We start from the raw sequence: 22,250 nt of genomic DNA, 5'->3' as shown, positions 1-22,250 counted from the left end.
CGTTCTTAAGATCATGTAAAGTGCCGGCTCATTCCGAGTTAGATGTGGAAGTTTGATGAAAAGGAAAATGGAGACGCTGCATTGGATACGTGCGCCATCTGGCAGGAACCTCTGAAACAAACGCTTGTGCATAACGCAGAGCCGTTGGTTGGTGCCAGCACCGTATTATGTTGGCGAAGCGTACGAAGCACTCGCTTTTTTGTGCATGGCGTCACAGTGTCAGCGCTACGTGATGAACGCCACGGTCCTTAGAATTACGCGTTTATGCAGCTTCTGCTATGAGAATAACATAGCCCTAATACTTACGCATTCATGTTGTACTTCATGTACACGTACTGTTTGCTTTTTGATCGACAGTGTAGACAAGTAGGAATGCAGCCACGAAATCGAGAAGGCTGGGCTTTGAGAAAGTGGGTTACACATTGGCCGCGTGGCTTAATCGTTTCTGTTTACAGACAGAGAGATAGACCAAAGTTTCTGCGTTGAAGTATCTGAATAAAAATATATATGCATGGCAGCTCCACTTCTGCGAAAGCTGAGTATGTGCGTAGCCCAGGCGCACACCGATTCCCGTTCCTAAGTTCTCACGGCCCCGATTTAGGAAGCGTGGATAACACCAATATTTAGGCTAAGCATGTTCGGTTTCTCGGGTATAGAATCTTGCTAGGGAGATTCGCAAACTGGGTGTGTGACATGTGTCCTACTTTTTTACTGTGCTTCTTTGACTTTGTGCGTCTCACAACAGTTGAAATACACGTCGCTTGAGAGCTCCGTCAGGTTGTGTGATGTTTTTGCAGCAGATAATAATAGAGCATGGGAAGTGGTAGATTGTTTTAATGGTCCAGATTTTACGTCCTCATATGACGAAATTACTATAACAAACACCATAGTGGAGGTATTCGGAAATCGCAATCACCTGGAGAACTTCAGCGTTCGATCACCTTATCTAAGGCCACTAGCGTCTGTAGCATTTCTTAGATGAAAATTCGGGCACCGCGAACAAAATGCAATCCCGTCGCCTTCGGTCAGCAGTCAAGCACTATTGCCAGTAGCCTATCGCGGTAAGTAGTGCGACAGACAAAGAATAAAATACTTTTGAAGGTACCGGCTTCAGGTCCTATACATGTCAGGCAAATCACGATCGGTGAGCATAGGAGCTGAAGCCGCATATCGGGTGAACCACATAAGCTCAATACTCACGACAATGGCTAGGCGCATTGCTCATTAATATTTGCAGCGTATATGTGCTCCATTTTACGTTGGTCATAAAATCATATATCACTGAGTTGAGCCTTTAACCTCAATAAAAAGATGATTACCCGCTATTCAGTTGGGTAAATTGAAGAAGGATTCTATTGACGAAGGCCTACCTGTACCTATACAAATACACACCCTAATCTTTGGCCTCCAGTCTAAAATTGCAACATGAAAACCCGTGGTTCATATACAAGTACAGCTAAAGTACTGTTCCAGAAGAGGCGAAAAGGTGTTCCGCTGTCACTAAGGTAGAAAACGGCCATGGGCCGATGGTGCTCATCGTACAACATTCAACTCGCTTAGGCGAGTGAAAAGTTTTGGTGACGAAACCAGTATATTTCTGTTGCATTTTGCTTTTTTCCGCCCCTTTGACCCAAATATGTATGAGCGTTTAAACATTTCTTTCGGCCCAATCCGAGTCAGTCACCTCTGGAGTATTGATCAAGACGGCGACTTCAAATCACAAAGCCAAATCATTCATCTGACTCGTCTAAGTCACCAGCACAAAATTGTTTTATGAAGCGCAATTTAGCGATATATAGCCAAACCAGGCAGCATTTTAAAATTAAAAAAAAAGAAAAAGTGGAGTGAAAAATTTGGTTGATCCCTCTTCGGGAAATTGGTATAGCACGAAAATGAAACGTGCGTTCACAAAAGATAGTTGAGAATTTTTTGTACACTGTTTCACCCTAAGGCCGAAGTAATCAAGGCTGCAGCAACAAATCGCAAAATCACGCGAAGAACGGTCACCAGCTCGAAGCTTGCAGCACGCACCTCAAGCAGAGAGTACGCACGAAATGAGCATACACAAGACGTGCAAGACGTGCAAAACGTGCAAAACACGCTATATAGAACAGAAAAGAACTCGCAATACGAGCTGTTACAATTCTTACTTCTTGGAGTGATAGCAGCGTGGTCCTTTCGAGGATGTGGCAGCGACAGCGAGCAAAGTAACTTTCATGCTCTCCCGAATCACAATTCTAATAGGTGCGCGCCCAGCAGACACCATGCTCTGTGGAGGCGGCAGTAATGGAAACGCCAGAGGCAATGACCTTGAGAGCAAGTCCAAAGCGAGTCCTTCGTGCAATCTGGCCACTGATGACGCAAACGTGCTGAAGCTCTCAAGTACTGAAGGCCGCCAAACGGTATATGATGTACAATAAATAGCTTGTCGTTAGCAGCCTTTACCAAATACGTTCCGATGTAATGGTTCGCGCCGCGCACAGCGGCTGAAGAGATCGCTGGTTCAACGGCCCTCGGCAGATCGTTTCGTTCTCATTTTTAAAGACGATAGTCTTTCTTGATGATCTTCGCCGCAAAAAATTTGGTCTGTCTGTCTGTCTGTCTGTCTGTCTGTCTGTCTGTCTGTCTGTCTGTCTGTCTGTCTGTCTGTCTGTCTGTCTGTCTGTCTGTCTGTCTGTCTGTTTATCTGTCGGTGGTCTTGTCTGTCCGCCCAAACTATTTTGGCCCGAAGTGGCCAAAATTCAACCCCATCCGGCCGCACCCACTATTATTGCTCAAGGTTCAGGGTTAATACTTGTGCGATTGTCGATTGAGAAGCAATTATTGCGAATATCTGAGGCACGACAACAACACGTCAATATTCTGTATCTACGTCTTTATACTAGAATAGGCATACACAATAATATTAATGACCGTAGTGATTATCACGCTGCGCTTATAATGCAACGCTTGCACGAAAAGGCAAGTGTTTCCAACGCTTTTCTAAAATGACAGGTAACGGCACTTACCCGTCGCTTTGCGTTCGTTCTACAAGTTATCGCCTCGAGACGGGTGCGCACACCGCGCGCTTTGTTTTCCAAGATAACTGCCAGATAGCGCTCATGTCTTACGTGTGACGCGCCTCGATGCACTCGTTCGCCTCCGCTGCACGCATCGAGCCACTCTAACACAGCACCTTCAGAATATCATTCACCCATTTTCTTACGCAGAATATCAAATAAACGTTTTGTTCACTCTCTCCAGACGCAAGACTATTGTATTTTGATGACATCTTCAGTGAAACATGAAGATACGGTGCCAATTTTTATTCTCCGCAATCTGTTGAAATATATTTTACAACGGTATAACCATGACGAAAGTACGTCATTGGAGCCGTGGTAGAACCCGGCACAGAGCACTTTTGTCTTTAAAAAATACTTCTGCCGGGCTTTTAGACGGGCTTTTGTTTAGATGTTGCCACAATGATTGTTTATTTCCTCGTGTCTTGTATAATTTCCCTGCCCCACCACGGCGATCTATTGGCTAAGATACTCGGCTGCTAACCCGCAGGTTGCGGAATCGAATCCCGGCTGCGGCGGCTGCATTTTCGATGAAGGCGAAAATGCTGTAGGCCCATGTGCTCAGACTATAAGGTACACGGTGAAGAACCCTAAATGGCCGAAATATCCTGAGTCTGGAGTCTCTTGGCGTCTACTACTATTACTACGACGTCTCTCTTAATCATATAGTGCTTTTTGGACGTTAAATGCTACATAGCATCATCATTGTATAAGCCCTACCGGTTTCGCACAGCGTGTGCGGGACACGGCGTATACACCATGGTGCGGGATGACTTCTGTGGCTCTCCCGCATCGGCGAGAACGTTGCCTCGGCGTACAGCGGCAAGCTCTTTCTGCAGCCGCTTATTCTGCCTCTCGAATTGGCGGAATCTTGGCCGCCATTTAATTAATGGCCTTCTAACGTGTTCATTTCAAACGTTCGACTCGCAGACACTCACTTGCGTGGCTTTCGATTTCCAAATAGCCATGTTCTCAGCCTGGAAGATCACGTAACATGTACGTCGTTTTTCTTGTCACCCCGTGTTCTGATGAAAACGGAGTTGCAAGCAGGGTGATCTCAGTAATGATGGCTCATTAGACCAGTATGTACCAACACTAATCATACTTTCCTACGTGCACCACTGTGGCACCCAGGAAAACATAACACTTGCTCTATGCTACTGCCGCCATCAGGGCGCAAAAGGGCAGCACTGTATTTGCAGCGCGGCAGAAGCTTCGAGCTGCACCACATCATCACACCGTGGCAAAGCCTCATTCGTGCTATGCGTAGCATAAAAGCAATGTTGGTGTTCTTGAGGACTACTAACCTCAATGAAACCTTACGAATTACTCTGTGTTGTAGCGAAAGACCAACGCCAGTGTGTGTTTGAGAATGTAGGTATTATCTTTGTCTATAGCAATCATTGTACATATTACAGTAATTACCCGACTTCTGGAGCAGCAAGCCAGGTGAAAAACCAGATTAATATTTTCATGAATATCATTCACATTTATATCTACAATATCAACTTCGTTAGTGATGTCATTGACTAAAAGTAGGACACTTACTTCCCATCGCTCACAATTGAAAATACGTGGCGCTTCCCACCTGCTCTCTCAACGGCCCCTTTGATTGCTATGGAACCGAGCTTCGTTGCCGGGACTCCAGCCAAGGCACCACGAAAAGATCCAATGGGCGTCCTGGCAAAAGAGACGATCACAACCTCCTGCGAAGTTAGATACGAATAAAGAAAACAAATCAATATGTTTTAACTTTCTGCGGAAAGACAAACGTACACCCTTGAAAAAGAAGACGAGAACGAATATATTGCGATATTATTTCTCTATCTTGCTGTGATTGGTTTTTAATACTAAAAATTTGTTGACAACGCTAACGTATCTGTGTGCCCTGCGTGCTTGAAAGCTTTTGGTAGTTCGTGGTCACTCATCGATTATGTATACATATGCATTTTGTTAATAGCACAAGAAAATGTGTACAACTGTTATTGATTCATTATGTTACAGTGCGAAAGGGAGATAACCTACTAAGGCAGACAAAGGACAGTGCTGTATAAATAAGTTGCAAAGCGTCTGCGCAGTGTAATAACACGCTTCACGTCCTTGAAGATAACATTCTCTTCAAGGACGTGAAGCGTGCTAATACCTTGCGCAGATCGCCTTCTGCTAATCAATTATACCGTATACACATGCTTACTCGTGCGCCACTTTGCATCTGCATTATACAGCACTGTCCTTTGTCGGCGTTAGTAGGTTTTCTCTTTATTTTCGCGCCGTAATATGATGAATCAATAACAACTTGCCCAACTCACTCCGCTCATAAAAAAAACTCTTCATTGCTTCGCTGCTTGCTTCTACACATCTCAGGCCCCGAGTACGATGGCGCCACCAAACACTCACGTCGTGTTTTTGAATTATGGATCCGCGACGTAATCTCCGCCACGGTTGTCTAGTGGCTAAGGTACTCGGCTATTGACCCGCAGAGTGCGAGATCAGATCCCGGCTGTGGTGGCTGCATTTCCGATACAGGCGAAAATGTTGTAGGCCCGTGTGCTCAGATTAGGGTGTTCGTTAAAGAACCCCAGGAGGTCGAAATTTCCGTAGCCATGCACTACGGCGTCTCTCATAATTATATGGTGGTTTTGGGACGTTAAACACTACATATTGATCAATCTGTTACGTAATGCACATTAGGGTTGCGTAGGAGGAGGAGGGGGAGGAAAAACAAGTGAGAAGGCAGGGAGGTTAACCATGCACATGCCTAGTTGGCTACCCCATGCTGGGGGAATCAGAAAGGAGGTATGAAGATGAGACAGAAAGAGGACAGATAACGGATGATAAACTTTTCAGTAAATTGGATGACACGTATGCAGTGGTGGCACTATACAAAAGTCGAAAGCGTTCATTCACATAGACCGGTAGTCCTCAGAAAGCGCAAGTGGGCTTTGACAGCCTTGTGAGCCACAGAAAGAGTGTAGGGGTAGCCATAGTAAAAATATCGCTACGTGCTGCGAACTACTCATGCAAACAAAGTACCCAGAGTAACCGGAGTATTAAATACCCCGGGTAATAAACACTGCTGAGAGTGACATAGGTTTTTGTGCTCCCCGTTCAAACAACTTGTAAAAAGCCCTCTGTTACATACCACCTTTACTTACCAATAAAATACATCTCACAAACATTTTCTGTACAACCATTTTGCGTGTTTTCGATGGTTTCTCGCCCCTTTGTGCAGCAATGTGAAAGACGAAAAACTGAATTCATGTAAGTGAATGTTTTTCAAGGATTGGTCTGCTATGCTTCATTTCACGACGCGTTTGTATAGGTTTGTTTTCACGACATCTACAATGTCTACCTACAATGCTTCATTTGTAGTAAAAAATATATACACATGCAGGTTTATTTGAATTGTTTCTATGCATTATTCTTGTACTCACATCAAAACCATGCACGTGCGCGCGCAATGCGCATAAGAGTGAGGGCCCCTGTCAGGCATTTGGCTCTTGCTCCTCTTTTTATATAAGAAGTAATTGGTTAAAACTAAACTTTAAAAGTAATCTTTGAACTAACCATAAACTAAGCTAAACTTTTGGCTCAACTGAATAACATTTCCCGATGATCATGAATCGAAGAAATATACAATAGGCGAGAAACCACGCAACGAAAAGGGTGCTCTGTGGATCACACTTTGCATCCCTGTAAACGGCCGTGTTGAAAAAAGCAAATTATTTCACGTCCTTATAGTTAACTTTTTCTTGACTAGACAAAAACGAAGTTTGCTGAGGATAGCCCTTAACTTGCATATAGATTACACTCTCGATCAACAGAAGCTTTCATTGTAACTTCGCGGCATTTCTTGACATAGCGGTAAAAAAAATTGCCCCACCTTGATTGAAATTACGCAAGTGCTAGCAACACAGTGGCGTACACATTGGCGTGTATTATAAAGCTACACAGTGGCGTGTATTATAATTTCCCTTATTTTTTAATAGTCTCATTGCTGTATCTTGAGCGTGCAGATGTTAATAATATTGCTATTGTTATATGATTTTATTAACTTATCATGAACTTTTCAATCTTTTCCTTAAGGATGTATAATTTGGGGGGTTAGGGGCGTAGTACATTGTTAACATTTACTGTATTTGTGTCAAAATTGCTTAACGGGCCTCCGGGCACCTGCATAAATACACCAATAGGAACAGTGTAAATAAACTTTTTCTTTGAAAGAACAAAATGTGGGTGATTATAAGGTTAAACTACACCTCGTTACTTCCTTTCGAAATGGTCGTTATCAGTTTATTCAATTGAATTGAGTTTATTGTGCAACAATGTTCCGAGGAGACTAAGCAGAAAAGCTGCACTAAACAGCTTGGGGGGAACCTTGACGGGAATATTGGTGCAAACAGTCTTTGTCATGCAGACAGCACCAGCTTGTTACGCGAAGCAAGAAAGGACGCGAAAATGACTTATCGCGTAATGTCCACTCATACACGACTACGTAAAAAATTAGAGAATAAACTATTTTCAATACGGCATATTGTTTGCCACTAGTTGCTCGGCATTTAAACTTTTCTGTGTGCGAGAAGATCACATGCTTGTTATATTCAAGCAGGCTAGCTGCCAACCACATAAACAGCGGCTACATATAGCAGCTGGTGAGATGAATTATGAGTTTAATAAAATATTTCCACTTGCAGCATTGTGTTGTTCAGTGGTTTGTGCGCATATACATCTCTGTGAGCTGATAGTTGCTGAGAAAAAAAATAGAGAGAAATAAGCAGCGCTGCACGTGTGTGCTTTTTTGCTGTCCGAGATGTACTTTGACCTGTAAAGAACAATACAAGTTGAGTGAAAACTAACTAGCCTGATTCCAAACTAACGCTCCATAGTGCTAAAAACCACGGTGTTTAACCTTCTCCCAGGTCCGGTAGGTCAAGTTGTGACTGAGCTTCCAACTGAGCTTCAGTCCACTGCTTCATTCATGGTCTTTTTGCAAGCTGACGCTATGACTCCAAGCTACCATAAGCAAGAGTGATCAGATTTGCGATAGACAAAGCGGAAATAATTTTCGGCCTTTAGTACAGAAAAACCTAAACATCAAAAATGATTCGTCACACTAATTGGCGCAACAGCTTTGACAGAGCAGCGGTGATGGTATATCCTTTTCGAAGAAAACTATTTTCCGGCAGCAGCAAATGATTTGGCCAGTCCATAAACAGTTTGCTCGTTCCCATCTGTAACTTCATCAACAAGTCACAGTAGGTTAACAGCACGAACAAGTGATGTAATATTATAGCGCCCCTGCTCAGTGCTTGCCTGCTCTGCAATACCACAGCACAAGACGCGAAAGCGTTGCACAGTCGACCCACACCGCAAAGGGACTACAAGAAAAATTTTCACGGCGAAAAAGTATGCAAAATTTCTCTCTTTTTTAACATTGCCTCGTAACATTTTCATACTCCCGTAAGAACAAAATTGAATGATTACTGTTGTGATGGAAAACCTCGCCTTACTTGTTAGTTTTCCCGCCTTGCAGCCGAGAGTTACCATGGTGCGCTGTCAAAACTGGGGTGACTCAGCTCCCTCAACTTTTGTCAGTGGAGGCCAAGCGCACCCCTTGCCCCCCCCCCCCCCCCCAACCTGGCTGATACGCCTATGGAGCTACAGCTTCGTGTTCTAAATCACCTGACACAGCATGAGGTGCCACTGAAAAAACAAATATCATGAAGGCCTACCACGTTCACAGCAAGGCTGCAAGTATAACACAAAATGCTCCCTGCGGTACTAAAAGTTATCCCTGGGCAGACATAGCAATTCGGCTGGTCCCACGTACCTTGGGATTCGATGTTATGCGAAGTATGCCGATGGAAGGCGAACATGTATTGTTTGTTTTTATTGAGCGTGAGGCTACGAAGAGGAGCTAAATATATTATGACGACTCGGTTGTAGCGAGGTTTATTGGCCGTGAACTCGGGAACGAACAAGCGCAACGGACCCGACAAAGAAGCACTCGTGCCAAGCAGATGATGATTGTCAGCCAGAACATATGATGATGATTGACTGCTGTTCAGATGAAGATGAAGCGCATAATAGATGCCTACACTGATTCCCCCCCCCCCCCCCCGTGGAAGCGGCCAGCCTGGCCGCTGCGGGCGGGTAGTCAAGGTGACGAGGAACGTCGTGTGAAAAGCTTCATGCGGGAAACGTGTACAATTTCGGTGCTGCGGTAACGGCGGTCAGTTGGCACGACAAGAGGCGTCACACGATAGTTGACAGGTGAAGTCTGCTCTAAAACAACATGTGGGCCGATGAATCGAGGCTGGAACTTGTCGCAGAGACCAGGTGTGCGAATTGGTGTCAATAGCAGCACCTCGTCACCCGGTCGGAATGATACTACACGATGAGAGGTGTCGTAGACGGCCTTCCTTGCTTGTTGCGTAGCTTCCGTGTTCATACGAGCGCGCTGGCGGCACTGGGAAATGCGAGAAATATGATCTTCGCAAGAAGATGGTGATGTAGGGCCATTGCTGGTGAAGAAGGAAACATCGATAAAGAAAGTAGGTGAACGTCCGTAAACGAGATAAAACGGTGAGTAGCCCGTTGTGCGCTGAACAGCGGTGTTGTAGGCGAAAGTGAGGAACGGTAGAAGTTTATCCCAGTTTCTGTGATCCGGTTGAATGTATACGGCGATCATGTCGGCAAGGGTTCGATGAAATCTCTCGGTCAGACCATTTGTTTGAGGATGGTAGCTAGACGCCATCTTGTGTGTGGTACCAGAAACGCGAAGAACTTCACCTAAAAGCTGTGATAAGAACACCTTTCCACGGTCACTCAGAAGTACACGAGGTGCACCATGACGTAGTATTATGGCCTGAAGGACGAAGTCAGCAACTTCCGATGCTGAACCAGTAGCTACTGAAGTTGTCTCGGCGTAGCGTGTCATATGGTCTACGGCGGTGACTATCCATCTATTTCCAGCACCAGTAACAGGGAGGGGTCCATAAAGATCGACACCGACGACCTCGAAAGGTGTTGTAGGGCACGTCATTGGCTGTAACTGACCAGCTGGGGGAGATGTCGGAAGTTTGCGAAGTTGGCATGGAGAGCAGGAACCCACGTACTTTGCCACGCTGGTAGAAATCCCAGGCCAATAAAAGCGGCTTCGAATGCGGTCGTAGGTTTTTTGAAAGCCTAGGTGGCCAGCAGTCAAATCGTCATGAAAGGCGTTAAGTACATGATGTTGAAGAGCGCGTGGCAGAACAGGTACCCAGCGTGTGCCGTCAGGATGATATATGTGACGATACAGCACACCGTCCTGAAACTTGAAGTGCTCGAGTTGTCGACGAAGGCGTGCATTGGGTGGACGCGTAGCTCCTGAAAGGTGGTCTATAATGCGCCGACAATACGGGTCAGCCTGCTGGTGAGAACTGAAGGGTTGTTCATCGACGATTGGCGGTTGGTACAGCGAGGCGAGCAAGGCAACAGAAGTGGCAGTCACGTCCGCACTGGTGTCGTTGGAGGTGGCAGCTAGAGTGTCGAACGACGCTGTAGGTAGTGGGCAACGAGAAAGAGCGTCGGCGTCTTGATGTTTTTTGCCCGATTTATAAGTAATCTCAAACTGATACTCCTGTAGGCCTAAAATCCAACGACCCAAGCGTCCGGACAAGTTCTTCATTGTAGAAAGCCAGCATAAGGCGTGGTGGTCCGTTACGATGGTGAATTAACGGCCGTACAGATAAGGACGGAACTTTTGTATGGACCAAACCACAGCGAGGCACTCCTGCTCAGTGATGGTATAGTTTTTTTCGGTAGAAGTTAGCACTCGGCTAGCATATGCGATGACCCTTTCCCGTCCAGAGTTATCGCGTTGAAGGAGAACAGCACCTATACCGCAGCCGCTGGCATCGGTATGCAGGAGTGTTGGGGCGGTGTCATCAAAATGGCAGAGTACAGGCTCTGACGTCAAAGCTTTCTTCAATAGGTGAAACGCCGACTGACATTCCTCGGACCACACAAATGGTGCATTAGATGCAAGTAGTTTGTGAAGTGGCGCAGCTATTGAAGCGAAATTTTGTATGAAGCGACGAAAATATGATGCGAGGCCAAGAAAACTTCGCAAATCTTTAAGTCTTGTGGGGCATGGAAATCGAAGGACGGCAGCGATCTTTTCGGGGTCAGGGCGAATACCGTCCTTGCTGACGACATGATCGAGAACCTTGATGGATTTGGTGGTGAAACGGCACTTCTTAGTGTTGAGCTGCAGACCCGCACCGGCGAGGCATGTTAGGACGTCATCCAAGCGGCTCAGGTGCTGAGAAAACGTTGATGAAAAGATGATAATGTCATCAAGGTAGCAGAGACACGTCTTCCATTTCAGACCACGCAGGACGGTGTCGATCATGCCGTTCGTGCCGTTCGCGCATGTCGTACCCGCGACGCTCGTCCTGCTGGCGCTTGCGGCAGAAGCGCGATATATGGCCAAGATATCCACAGTAAAAGCATGTTGGGCGAGACGGGCGCCAAGGCGGGTAGTAGAGGGCGTTCGGCACACCGGGAGATAGCGCACTCAAGTGGACTGACGGAGGGTCGGGTGGGATTGGCCGGAAGTGAACCGGTGGTGCAGCAGCAACCGGCGTGAATGATGGCAGCGGTGAAGTAGAGTATACGTTGCGAGGAGGCGCGGCCGCAACTTGCGCGTACGTTGGAGGGCTAGACGGAGGTGGCTGGACGTAGGCTGGACCGGTGAATGATGTTAGTTCCTCCCTTACGATGTCACGGAGGGCCATGCTTGAAGGCTGTGTGACAGATGGAGAAGGTTGTGAGATGCCCATTGATTGAAGTTCTTCTCGTATGATCTCCCGTATCATGTCACGCAGGTCCCGGTCTGCGGTACGGTGTTCACTATTGCCCGACTGAAGGCGAACAGAATCAAGTTCGTCGAGACGCTGACACGTAGAGACGACGTCCGTGACAGTAGAAGGATTCTGGGCAAGAAGGGCATTGTAGGCAATGCTTCCGATGCCCTTCAGGATGTGGCGCAGTTTGTCCGACTCGGACATCGTAGAATTGACGCGCCGGCAAAGCGCAAGGACATCCTCGATATAAGATGTGTATGACTCGCCGGGATGTTGTTGGCGAGTATCTAGGGCCCTCCTCGCTAGAGCGGATCGAACGGCTGGCGTGCCGAATACTTGGCGAAGCTGCTGCTTGAAGGCAGGCCAGTCGGTGAGGTCGATCTCATGGTTCAAGAACCATGTCTTGGCAACGCCCGTGAGATAAAGCGATACTCGGCGGAGCTTGTTAGAGTTGTCCCAGTGATTAGTTGCGCTTACCCGCTCGTAGTTATCGAGCCAGTCCTCCACATCTTCGCCGCGGAGACCTGCGAAGATCGGAGGGTCACGCTGGTGGTTTACGATGTAAAGAGGAGGGGCTTGCGGCGCAGTGACGGCTTGCGGTGCAGAGACGGGAGCCGAAAGGGCATCCACCCACTCACTCTGAGACATGTTGGCGGACTGAGGGTTCAAGCGGCGGCCTGAACGGAGCTCCAGCGAGTAGGCGTTGTAAGTAGAGGTACTGGGAACGTCAATCCACCTCCACCACGTATGACGACTCCGTTGTAGTGAGGTTTATTGGCCGTGAACTCGGGAACGAACAAGCGCAACGGACCCAACAAAGAAGCGCTCGTGCCAAGCAGATGATGATTGTCAGCCAGAACATATGATGATGATTGACTGCTGTTCAGATGAGGATGAAGCGCATAATAGATGTCTACAATATGTACGATTCCACGCACATACACGTTTAACACCCGCGTATGCTTTATATTTGCGGTACTTTACAGTTGCGTAACGATGCCAACAGCACAATGGATATTAGCAACATCTTGAGCGGTAACCTTATATGAAGAGCTGGTGTAAACACTGGTGCGCGCGAAGCCCCCAACACTGCTACCCAAATCACGCTCAGTGAATCGCCCTTTAACTACAATTGATCTCAACTCGACACATCGGCTGTATCATAGGAGCACATATAAATGTTTATCAAATTGGACAGCCAGTACTGTAACCGAAATTGGCATTTCAAGAAAATTAGGGCCTATTTGAAAAGAAGTTCCGAGGCCGGGCGTGGCTCTGTGGCAGAATGCCTCAGTGCCACGCAGAATGCTTGGGTTCGATTTCCGCTGTGACCCTGACATTTATTCTTTGCATTTTTCTGGTCAACACTGGCGATGTTAGTCTAACCTTGTCACGCGTCACGCACGGCGTACAGAAGAGATGAGAAAGAAAAGATTGATTGATTGACTTGTGGGGTTTGACGTCCCGAAACCACCATATGATTATGAGAGACGCCGTAGTGGAGGGCTCCGGAAATTTCGACCACCTTGGATTCTTTAACGTGCGTTCAAATCAGAGCACACGGGCCTACAACATTTCCGCCTCCATCGGAAGTGCAGCCGCCGCAGCCGGGAATCGAGCCCGTGACCTGCGGGTCAGCAGCCGAGTACCTTAGCCACTAGACCACCGCGGCGGGGGAGACAGAAAAGAAGACAGTATCACTCGGACAGTATAATAGATGGTGCTGTCTCAGAGAAGTACATGAAATGTGCAGTTGAGTGAGGATGTTCTAGATGGCGCTCAACCGCAACTCTCCGAGTGGCTGCTGCGCGGGCTGTGCCCATGGGTACGCGCAGAGCGAGTGCCTCTCTGAGTCTCTTAGATAGTCGCCGTACGGAGCGGATAGTTGGTGGGGCATGAACGAAGCAGAGCGGCGGGTGCATTAGAGATGCTTACGCTTGGTTTCCTTGGCTCGCGTCTCGTCGATGTTACCCGCGTGCCGTCTGACTTTTCAAACGCGATCGTATGCATGGATACATGCACGGACGGATGGACACACGGACAGATAAAAGCACGGAAGCTTCACTCCGCACATCATCATTCACTCTGTGAATATGCTATGAATTTATATATGTGAAGCATTTTTAGCGAACTTCGGCGACTTTGAGCGTATCTATCTATCCATCTATCTAGCTGTCTATCTACCTACCACTTCTAGCTCTCCTGGCCGTTTGAATAAGGGTATTAATACCAAACTTGGTATGGCATAACATGACTGTATGACGAACATAAGTGACTAGTGATAACATGAAAGTCATGTCAAGTATGTCATGAATGTCATAATTTACATTTCATGGGCTTCCTGCTTTTGCGGTGGTTATATTCACATAACATGTTGGAAAACTGGTATGGTATGACCTGACTGCATGGCGAACGCAAGCGACAGACCATAACATGAAATTCATGATGTGCATGTTATGAAACAACATAACTGCATGCCAAACTCATGATGCGCATGCAGCCGTCTCGCTAGCTTCGCTTATACCAAAATTGGTGTTACGGGACTCGACAAAGGTATGTGACTGCAGTGAAAACATGTAATCAGGTGCGTGTCATGCAGCAACATAACACCATGCCACGTTCGTGACACGCTCGCGGCCGTTTCGCTAGATTCACATGTACCACATTTGGTATTACCGGACGTGAATGGATGACGAAGATATGTGGCTGACTCAAACATGATAATGATGAAATGCGTGTTATGTAAAAACATTACTACAACCACTCTCAAGTGCGCTCGCGGCCGTTTTCTTAGCTTCACATATGCCAAATTTGGTATTATGTATCGTCAATGGATTATGAGCGCATGTGACTGGGTAAGCATGATAATCATGAGATGCGTGTCATGCAAGAACATGACTTAATGCCACACTGAAGGCGCCAATACACCTCAAAGTGATAGGCGCGCGTGCGCGCTGACATTCGTTTCTTCGCGTCATGCTGTTTATGCCACGCCGGCACCGATCAGCCTGCCATATACTCCCAGGCGCGCGCCGCAGTGCGTCGCTTCGGTGCTTGCGGTTTCGACAGTGTCCGGCGTCTCTCCCAGTGCTAGGTTTTTTCTGCCCTATTGAGTTTCCTAAAATTAACTAGACTAGTGCTGTAATCGTTCATTGACCACGGGAATGATGGGAAGTACACAGATTTGCCTAGTCTTCGTACTTGGGCCTTTCTTTGTTGATGGTTTTCGTTTTGTTTTGAAAGAAAAAACGAACCCATTTGAATACCATGACCAGATTCAAAATGGTTAGACTAAAGAAATAAGGTGGTGAAGAGCAACCACTGAACTTTTGTTGATTTTTATTTCATGACAAAACAGCCCCAAGCCACACGAACACACAGGGAGCCAGAAGCACGCCATAAGTACGAAGATTAGACAAATTCACCTATTACCCATCCTTCCCGTGCTCCCGGAAGCGCAGTGTGTTGCAGCTCCCATAGACACTAGCGCCAGAGTTCCCTCTAGTGTATATTAGGGAACCCTATGCTCTGTCCCTCCGTCACAAAGAGAGGCAGACGCAGTGATGTCTGGGTAAATTTGCGCCCGTTGCTGCCGGGACGCGCCTACGGACGCAGGTTGCGCCAGACGCGCCTGCCGACCGCTCACAGAGTGCTCGCGTTTTGCCAGCGCAGCGGCGCTGCGCCCGGCGTCCGCGCGCGTCAACGTTACGTTGGAGTATATTGGGCTCTTCATGATGAGCTCGCTGCTGTTTCGCTAGATTCACATATACAAAATTTGGTATTATGGGACGTCATTGGACGACGAAAAAAATTGGCAGATCCCACGTACAGTGGGAATCCATGATATGCGAAGCACGATTGAGGAAGATTGATATGTCACTTTGAAATCAAAACAACGCTACGAGGTGGAGGTATATTATGCCGTACACGACTTCCGTGTCATGATTATCATGTTTGGATGTGTCGTTTACATTCGTCATCTATTCACGTCACGTGATGCCAAATTTAGTACAAGTGGAGCTAGCGAAACAGCCGCGAGCTCGCTATGAGCGTGGTATGTTGTCATGCTCTTACATGAAACGTATCTCAAGACTATCATATTTGCACATGTCATATACCTTCGCATTCAATGACGTCACGTAAGACCGAATTTGGTATATGAGGAGGTAGCGAAACGGCTTCGAGTACATCATGAAGAGCACAATATACTCCGACGTAAAGTTGACGCCCACGCATGCTGGGCACAGCGACGCTACGTTAGCAAAACGCGAGCACTCTAGAGTCTGACGCCAAGCGCGACTGGCGCGACAAGCGTCCGTCGGCGTGGCCCGACGGCAACTGGCGCGAAATGCGACATGCTGCATTTGTTGCCTATGCGTTACCCAGACAGCATTTTGTCGGCATCTTTTCGAGATGGAGGGGCGCTGGACGCGCTGAAACGCGCATGTGTCAAGGCAACGCTACGCGCGCCTGCGAGTATATGGCAATACCAGCACCAGGCGTGACAACGCTGGCGTGAAGCTACGACATGAACGCTGGCACGAACGAGCTCCGGGCGCGTCGAAGTGTATCGGCGCCTTGACTGTGGCAGGTAGAAATGTTCTCACATGACACGCATCTTATGATTATCCTGTTTGCACCAGTCACATAACTTCGTCACCCATTGACATCACAAATATCAAATTTGGCATATGTGAAGCTAGTGAAACGGTCACGGGCGCATGATGAGAGTGGTATGTAGTCGTTGTTAGATGACACGTATGCCGTGATTATCATGTTTGTAACAATCAGATACATTCGTCATCCATTCACGTCCCGTAATACCGAATTTCGTATAAGTGAAGCTAGTGAAATGGCCGCCAGAGCATTATGAGCGTAGCGTGTGGTCACGTTGTTACGTGATACGCATGTGATGGTTTTTATGTTAGGGTCTGTCGTTTGTGTTCTTCGTGCAATCATACCATACCATAACCGTTTTGCAACTTGTCATATGAGCAAAACCACTGTAAGCGCAGCGAGACCATAAAATGTCCATGACATTCCTGACACACATAACATGTTTTTTACGTTATCACTAGTCAAATCTGCACATCATACAGTCATGTTATGCCATACCAAGTTTTATATTGATACCATTGTCCAAACGGCTAGGAGAGGTAAAAGTCGTAAGCGGCTAGTAGATAGATAAATCGACGCGTTCAAAGTCACCGAAGTTCACTGAGGAATGCTTCGCATTTATTATGTGACTGGTGCAAACTTCATAATCATAAGATGCGTGTCATGTAACATGACTACATGCCACGCTCTTGGTGCGCTCGCGGACGTTCCGCTAGCTCCACATTACCAAATTTGGTGCTCCGCGAAGAAAGTTGATGACAAAGGTATATCACTAGTGCAAACACGATAATCATGACACGCGTGTCATGTAAGAACATGACAACATACCACGATGATGATGCGCTCGCGGCCATTCCGCTAGCTCCCCATATACCAAATTTGGTATACATGAAGTGAATTGACGTCGAAGCTAAATGCTTCGTCCAAACATGATAACCATGATATGCGTTCATGTAAAGCATGACTACATGCTACGCTCATAGCATGCTCGTGGCTGTTTCACTAGTTCCACATACACGAAATTTTGTAGTACGTGACATGAATGGACGACAAATGTAAATGACAGGTCCAAACATGATAATTATGATAGACGCTTCATGTAAAGCTTGACTACATGATACCCTCATAGCACGCTCGCGGCCGTTTCGCTAGCTCCGCATAGTTGGTATCAGTTGACATAAATAGTTGATGAAAGTGAATGAGACGTCCAAACATGATATTGATGACATAAATGTCACGTACGGCATAACTTACCTCCACCTCGTAACGTTTTGCTGATTTTAAAATAACATATCAACCTTCCTCATTCGTGCTTCGCATATGATCAATTCCCACTGTACGTGGAATCTGTCATTTTTTTTCTTAATCCTCACGAGTTAAAATTGTCCATGCGTGTTTTCGTCGTTTCTGTGTAGGCACTAAATGTTAAACACCGGTGGCTAGAGTCTACTCTGTCGGGATTATAGGTCTAATACTTAACGCCAGGGAACGAAGACTCAGATTTGTACCCGCGTTAAGGCAAGCACAGAGAACATGCGCAGAATAATCACCAGATTCTTGAATTGCAGAGACGGCCTAAGTGAGAGCACTCTCCTACACAGTAAAAATTTTTGAACCCAAAAGGGTGTAAAAAGGGTGCTTTTACGAGAAAGCACCCTTTGCAACACCCTTTAGCACCCATAAATGGTCGATTGAAAAAAAAGCACCCCTTTGTTTGGGTGCTTGCCTCAATAGCACCCTAAAATAGGCTCTAAGGGTGCTTTTGTGCCTGAGAAGGGTGTAGGTGCCGATTCATCAGATGGAATATGCAGCTAAAAAGAACACATAATTATAATATTTGGGATTTTACGTCTCAAAAACCTCGATATGATTATGAGGGTCGTCGTAGTGGAAAGCTGCAGAGATTTTCACCATTTGGTGTTCTTTAATGAGCGCTCATATCGCACGGTGCAAAGGCTTCTACCTTTTCGCCTCCGCCTTAATTCGACTGCCACGACCGGCATCGAACCCGCGACCTTCGGATTGACGGCCGAGCAACGCAGCTACTGCACGAATATGTGGACCTTGCGTTAAATGACGCCTAATTGACTTAGAATATGTGAAGGTGCTCTCCGAATACAGCAGAATGTCAGCAGAAGCAAATCGCGTTTCATCTATAATGGCAATTAACTGCAATCCATGTTACGAAAGCTTTCCTTATCGTTGGTTATAAGCTGCATGTTTGCTATGGATTATATACACACAAATAATGTTCGCCCGAGTATGGGTGTGTGTGCGTGTAAGCGCGATTGTGTGTACACCCGTGCTTGTGTGCGTGTGCGTGTATGTGCGAGTCCGTGCTTGTGTTAAGCGGGCCTGTGCACATGTGTACGCCCATGCATGCGTGCGTTTACGGTCGCGTGTGTGTGTGGCCGTATGTGTGTATACGTGTATGTGTGTGCACCTGTGAATAAGTATGCGTGTGTATCAGCCCGTGCGCCCTCGAATTTTGTGTGTGTGTGTGTGTGCGGGGGGAGGCCCTGCTTCTTATTGTTTAAGGTCCCACACCTGTTCAGACTGGGAGTCTATATGGGAGGTGGCTTAAGGAATGGCGGTTGTCAATGCACTGTACATGGACTATTCAGTACATGGAAAACAGCTGCACATTTCCGTACCTGATCGTTGCTTACGAACTTGCTGTGGTAGCTGATTAGGTCCGCTGAGGCGCTTCTACGCTCGAAAACGTGGGTTATGACCAATTCCCACGGAAAGCTGTCACTGCACTTATGCACAACCATCGTTTATATTAACAACGTTTAACAAGAACGTGCCCTGCCTTTGCTACAGGTGCTTAGCTAGCTCATTGGGTAACCATATGGAATTATGTGCTGATCATGTGGTCAGCAAAAAGTTTGTTATAACAACCTCGGCACGTTTCGTGGTGCGTGACAGGGCTTCTAAACATCCGCGACTGTGGATTAATTTGTTCCAGCTTCGACTACGCATTCAGTGTTTGCGCACCATACGCGGAAGTGCCAGACACAGACAATGCAAAAAGAAATTCCTCTGGAAAAAGGTGTAGCGATGCTCTCCCGCTAATGCCACCGAGGACGGAATATTATTGTTTCTGGCCATTCCATGGTGCACTTTGTTTTCCGCAAGTTTTTCTTCACTATTTTTCGCCCACTGCAATCGCATTCCGTCAAAATACTCAAAGAACCCGAGGCTGGTAAATAACCTGCGTCGCTGTGCGACTGGCTGGAAGGAGAGTTGCCATTTACAAGGAGTCATTCCGCGACGAACGGCCGTCCGCCGTATGCGCCATAGCGTTTGCCTTTCGGCACCGTCCTGGCGGGTTCCCCGCTCCTTCCCCCCCCCCCGCTCACCCCGGCCAGCGTTGCTCCCACAACGGCGGCGTAGATAAGCGAATAGTTGTGTCACCGAACACCTGCGTCGACAGCTGCGGCGCCGCCGCCAGTGCCTCCTCCTTCTCTCTCTCAACGTCGCTCTCTCTGTCTCATCGTCTTTCAAATGCGTTGCGTTGGTCTGGGGTCTTGGTCGCTGTGTGTGTTCTAGCGAACAGGCGCATATTCAATGGTGGTCACGCATGACAACGTGTTCGAAGTGACGCTCAGATTAAGGAATATTCATGGAGTGGCGGACACGGACAACGTGGGCCTGTTAACGGTGAGTGTACTGTTTTCGTAAATATTTAATCATATAGCGCTAGCTGGGCGCCTGCAGCAGCTCTGCCGAAGTAGGCTGCCAGCCATTTACAACAGCATGCGTTCGCGGGCCTGTTGCAGATGCCCGATTAAACGTGTGACTTAACGAGTTCACACTGCTATGCGCGATGTTGTGTAAGTGCCTGCATCACTCATACAGTGAGTGATGTGATCACTTAACAAGGGCGGGATTAGTTGCTGATCGCACATTGTCTCTACACTGCACAAAGTGATTGATATTGTTTTAGGATGTGCTTTGGACTACATCGTAATAACATTTCTATTAATACTCAAATGTGCAACGTGCTTTTGTAGGTGTAAGCGCAAAAAAAGAAAGAGAAAGCAAAAATTATGTACAGAGGCGTACTGTACGAAATGGCTTTTTTTTGCTTAAATACGGTATAGTTGGAGGTGCTGATATGCCGCGATGCTCCCAGCACGTGCGCCTCGGTCTTCTAAGCTATTTAGGACAAGTGCCACCAGCAACAGGGAAAGATCTAGCAGACTTCCAAAGGCGCGTTGTTGTGGCCATCGCCGTGCGTTGTTTTCCCTCGTTTCTGTTTGCTGTTTTCGTGCTTCGCTTTCATCTGCGATAATGTTCGGCGTTATAACAGAATCGAGAGAGTATATGTGACTGTTGGAGCTACGTGCGGTAGCACTAGCATAAGCCATGGCTGCTGCAACGTAGTCGGCGTCCGCGCGCGTTGGTGTCGTTCGAGCGCTCTTACTTGCGTGATTGTGTTTAACTGAGTATTTAGGCACGGGTTACGTTTGTAAATCCCGTAGTCAATAATCGCTAATAGCGTGCCCCTGATTGCCATCAGAGGATGGGCTTGTTTGTCGAAATATGCCAGACGCTTTTTCTGAAAGCAAGCTTTCATTTTTTTTTAAAGAGAAGTACTTTCATACGTGCAAGGCAGTGCCTATTGCAGGCCCGCAACTCTTTAAAAACTGGACGAGCTATCACATATTTTATCAAATTACAATAAATTAAGATGATTGAATTATAGATGACGAATTTCTGTGCTAGATTAGGTGCACGAAACACATGTTCGCAGCCCTACGTCTAGAAAGCAGGCAAATAGGAAGCACAGCGTCAAATTTGGATTAGATTCCATTGACGGAGCGTCTTGTGAGAGTAGAATGAACGAGAAAATTGTTCATTTTTGATGCCCTTATAGAGGCAGTCAGAATTGCACTCATTGGTGACTTGTAACAATTCCTCAGATTGTTAGAGGCGTGATTAAAGTCAGTAAATCTTTTACTTTTTTTTTGCAGACCTCTTCGCTAGTGCCACGCCCAAGATCATTTGTTCTCATGTAAAAGAGGAAGCAGAGATGTCTTCACTGTTTGTACATGAAGAGGTAAGTTTCTTGTGCATTTTGATTAATGTTACATGTTCTGAACGTTGTACTTTAGGAATTGTTTTTCACACTGGCTCACTACCCTAGAAGGAATTTGATTCTTAGGTGAGTTCAGGCTTTCGTAAGTGCCATTTTTGAGCTGTAGTCTTACACTTCACCTCATTTCGGGAATCTGCTGTATGCTGTAAAACTCTTATCTTTATCATACGAAATTATTGGAATGTATGGGTTGTATGCCTCGATTTGAATGTAATGTCAATTACACGCCATTTCGAAGGATACACACTACACATCCTTTATATATGGTGCTGCCAGAACAGCACGAACATCCTTTTATGAGAAGTCATATTTGCTCTTATTGCAGGATGAGAGGGTGCCGCTGACGTCCTGCGTAGTCTACCCCCCGGCCCCAGCCTAGAGCAAGCCTACTTCCTGAACCTCCACATGGATAACCGAAAAATCTTCCGTGTCAGTAATGACGAAGAAGGAGTGACAGCACTGATGAGTAGATTTTTTTTTATTTTCAACATTGTCTACGGCCGCAAGGCCTTTAACATCCACCGTGATTCAGCGGCTTTTCCTCGGCGTGAGTTTAGAGTTTATCAAAGAAGTTGTTCAGGCAGTACGACGCTGAAAATTTTAGTGTCACAATGC

At 46.7% G+C, this 22,250-nt stretch overlaps 1 protein-coding gene across 22 annotated transcripts in view; it reads right to left on the bottom strand.

The window, feature by feature from the left end:
• The window catches only part of LOC119180746 (acetyl-CoA acetyltransferase A, mitochondrial-like), a 227,300-nt gene that overhangs the window by 151,338 nt on the left and 53,712 nt on the right, over window positions 1-22,250 (bottom strand). For all 22 annotated transcript variants that reach the window (XR_012888681.1, XR_012888688.1, XR_012888678.1 and 19 more), the window contains one exon: window positions 4,648-4,765. Coding sequence is in view for 5 of the 22 variants with exons in the window: in XM_075882992.1 (XP_075739107.1) it covers window positions 4,648-4,765 (118 nt within the window). In the remaining 17 variants the exon portion in view is untranslated. The remainder of the gene's footprint in view (window positions 1-4,647; window positions 4,766-22,250) is intronic.

Source organism: Rhipicephalus microplus, unplaced genomic scaffold (assembly GCF_043290135.1).
Source record: "Rhipicephalus microplus isolate Deutch F79 unplaced genomic scaffold, USDA_Rmic scaffold_14, whole genome shotgun sequence".
Taxonomy (NCBI): Eukaryota; Metazoa; Arthropoda; class Arachnida; order Ixodida; family Ixodidae; genus Rhipicephalus; species Rhipicephalus microplus.
Note: the sequence above shows the minus strand (reverse complement) of the source record. Positions and strands in the feature narration are given on the sequence as shown.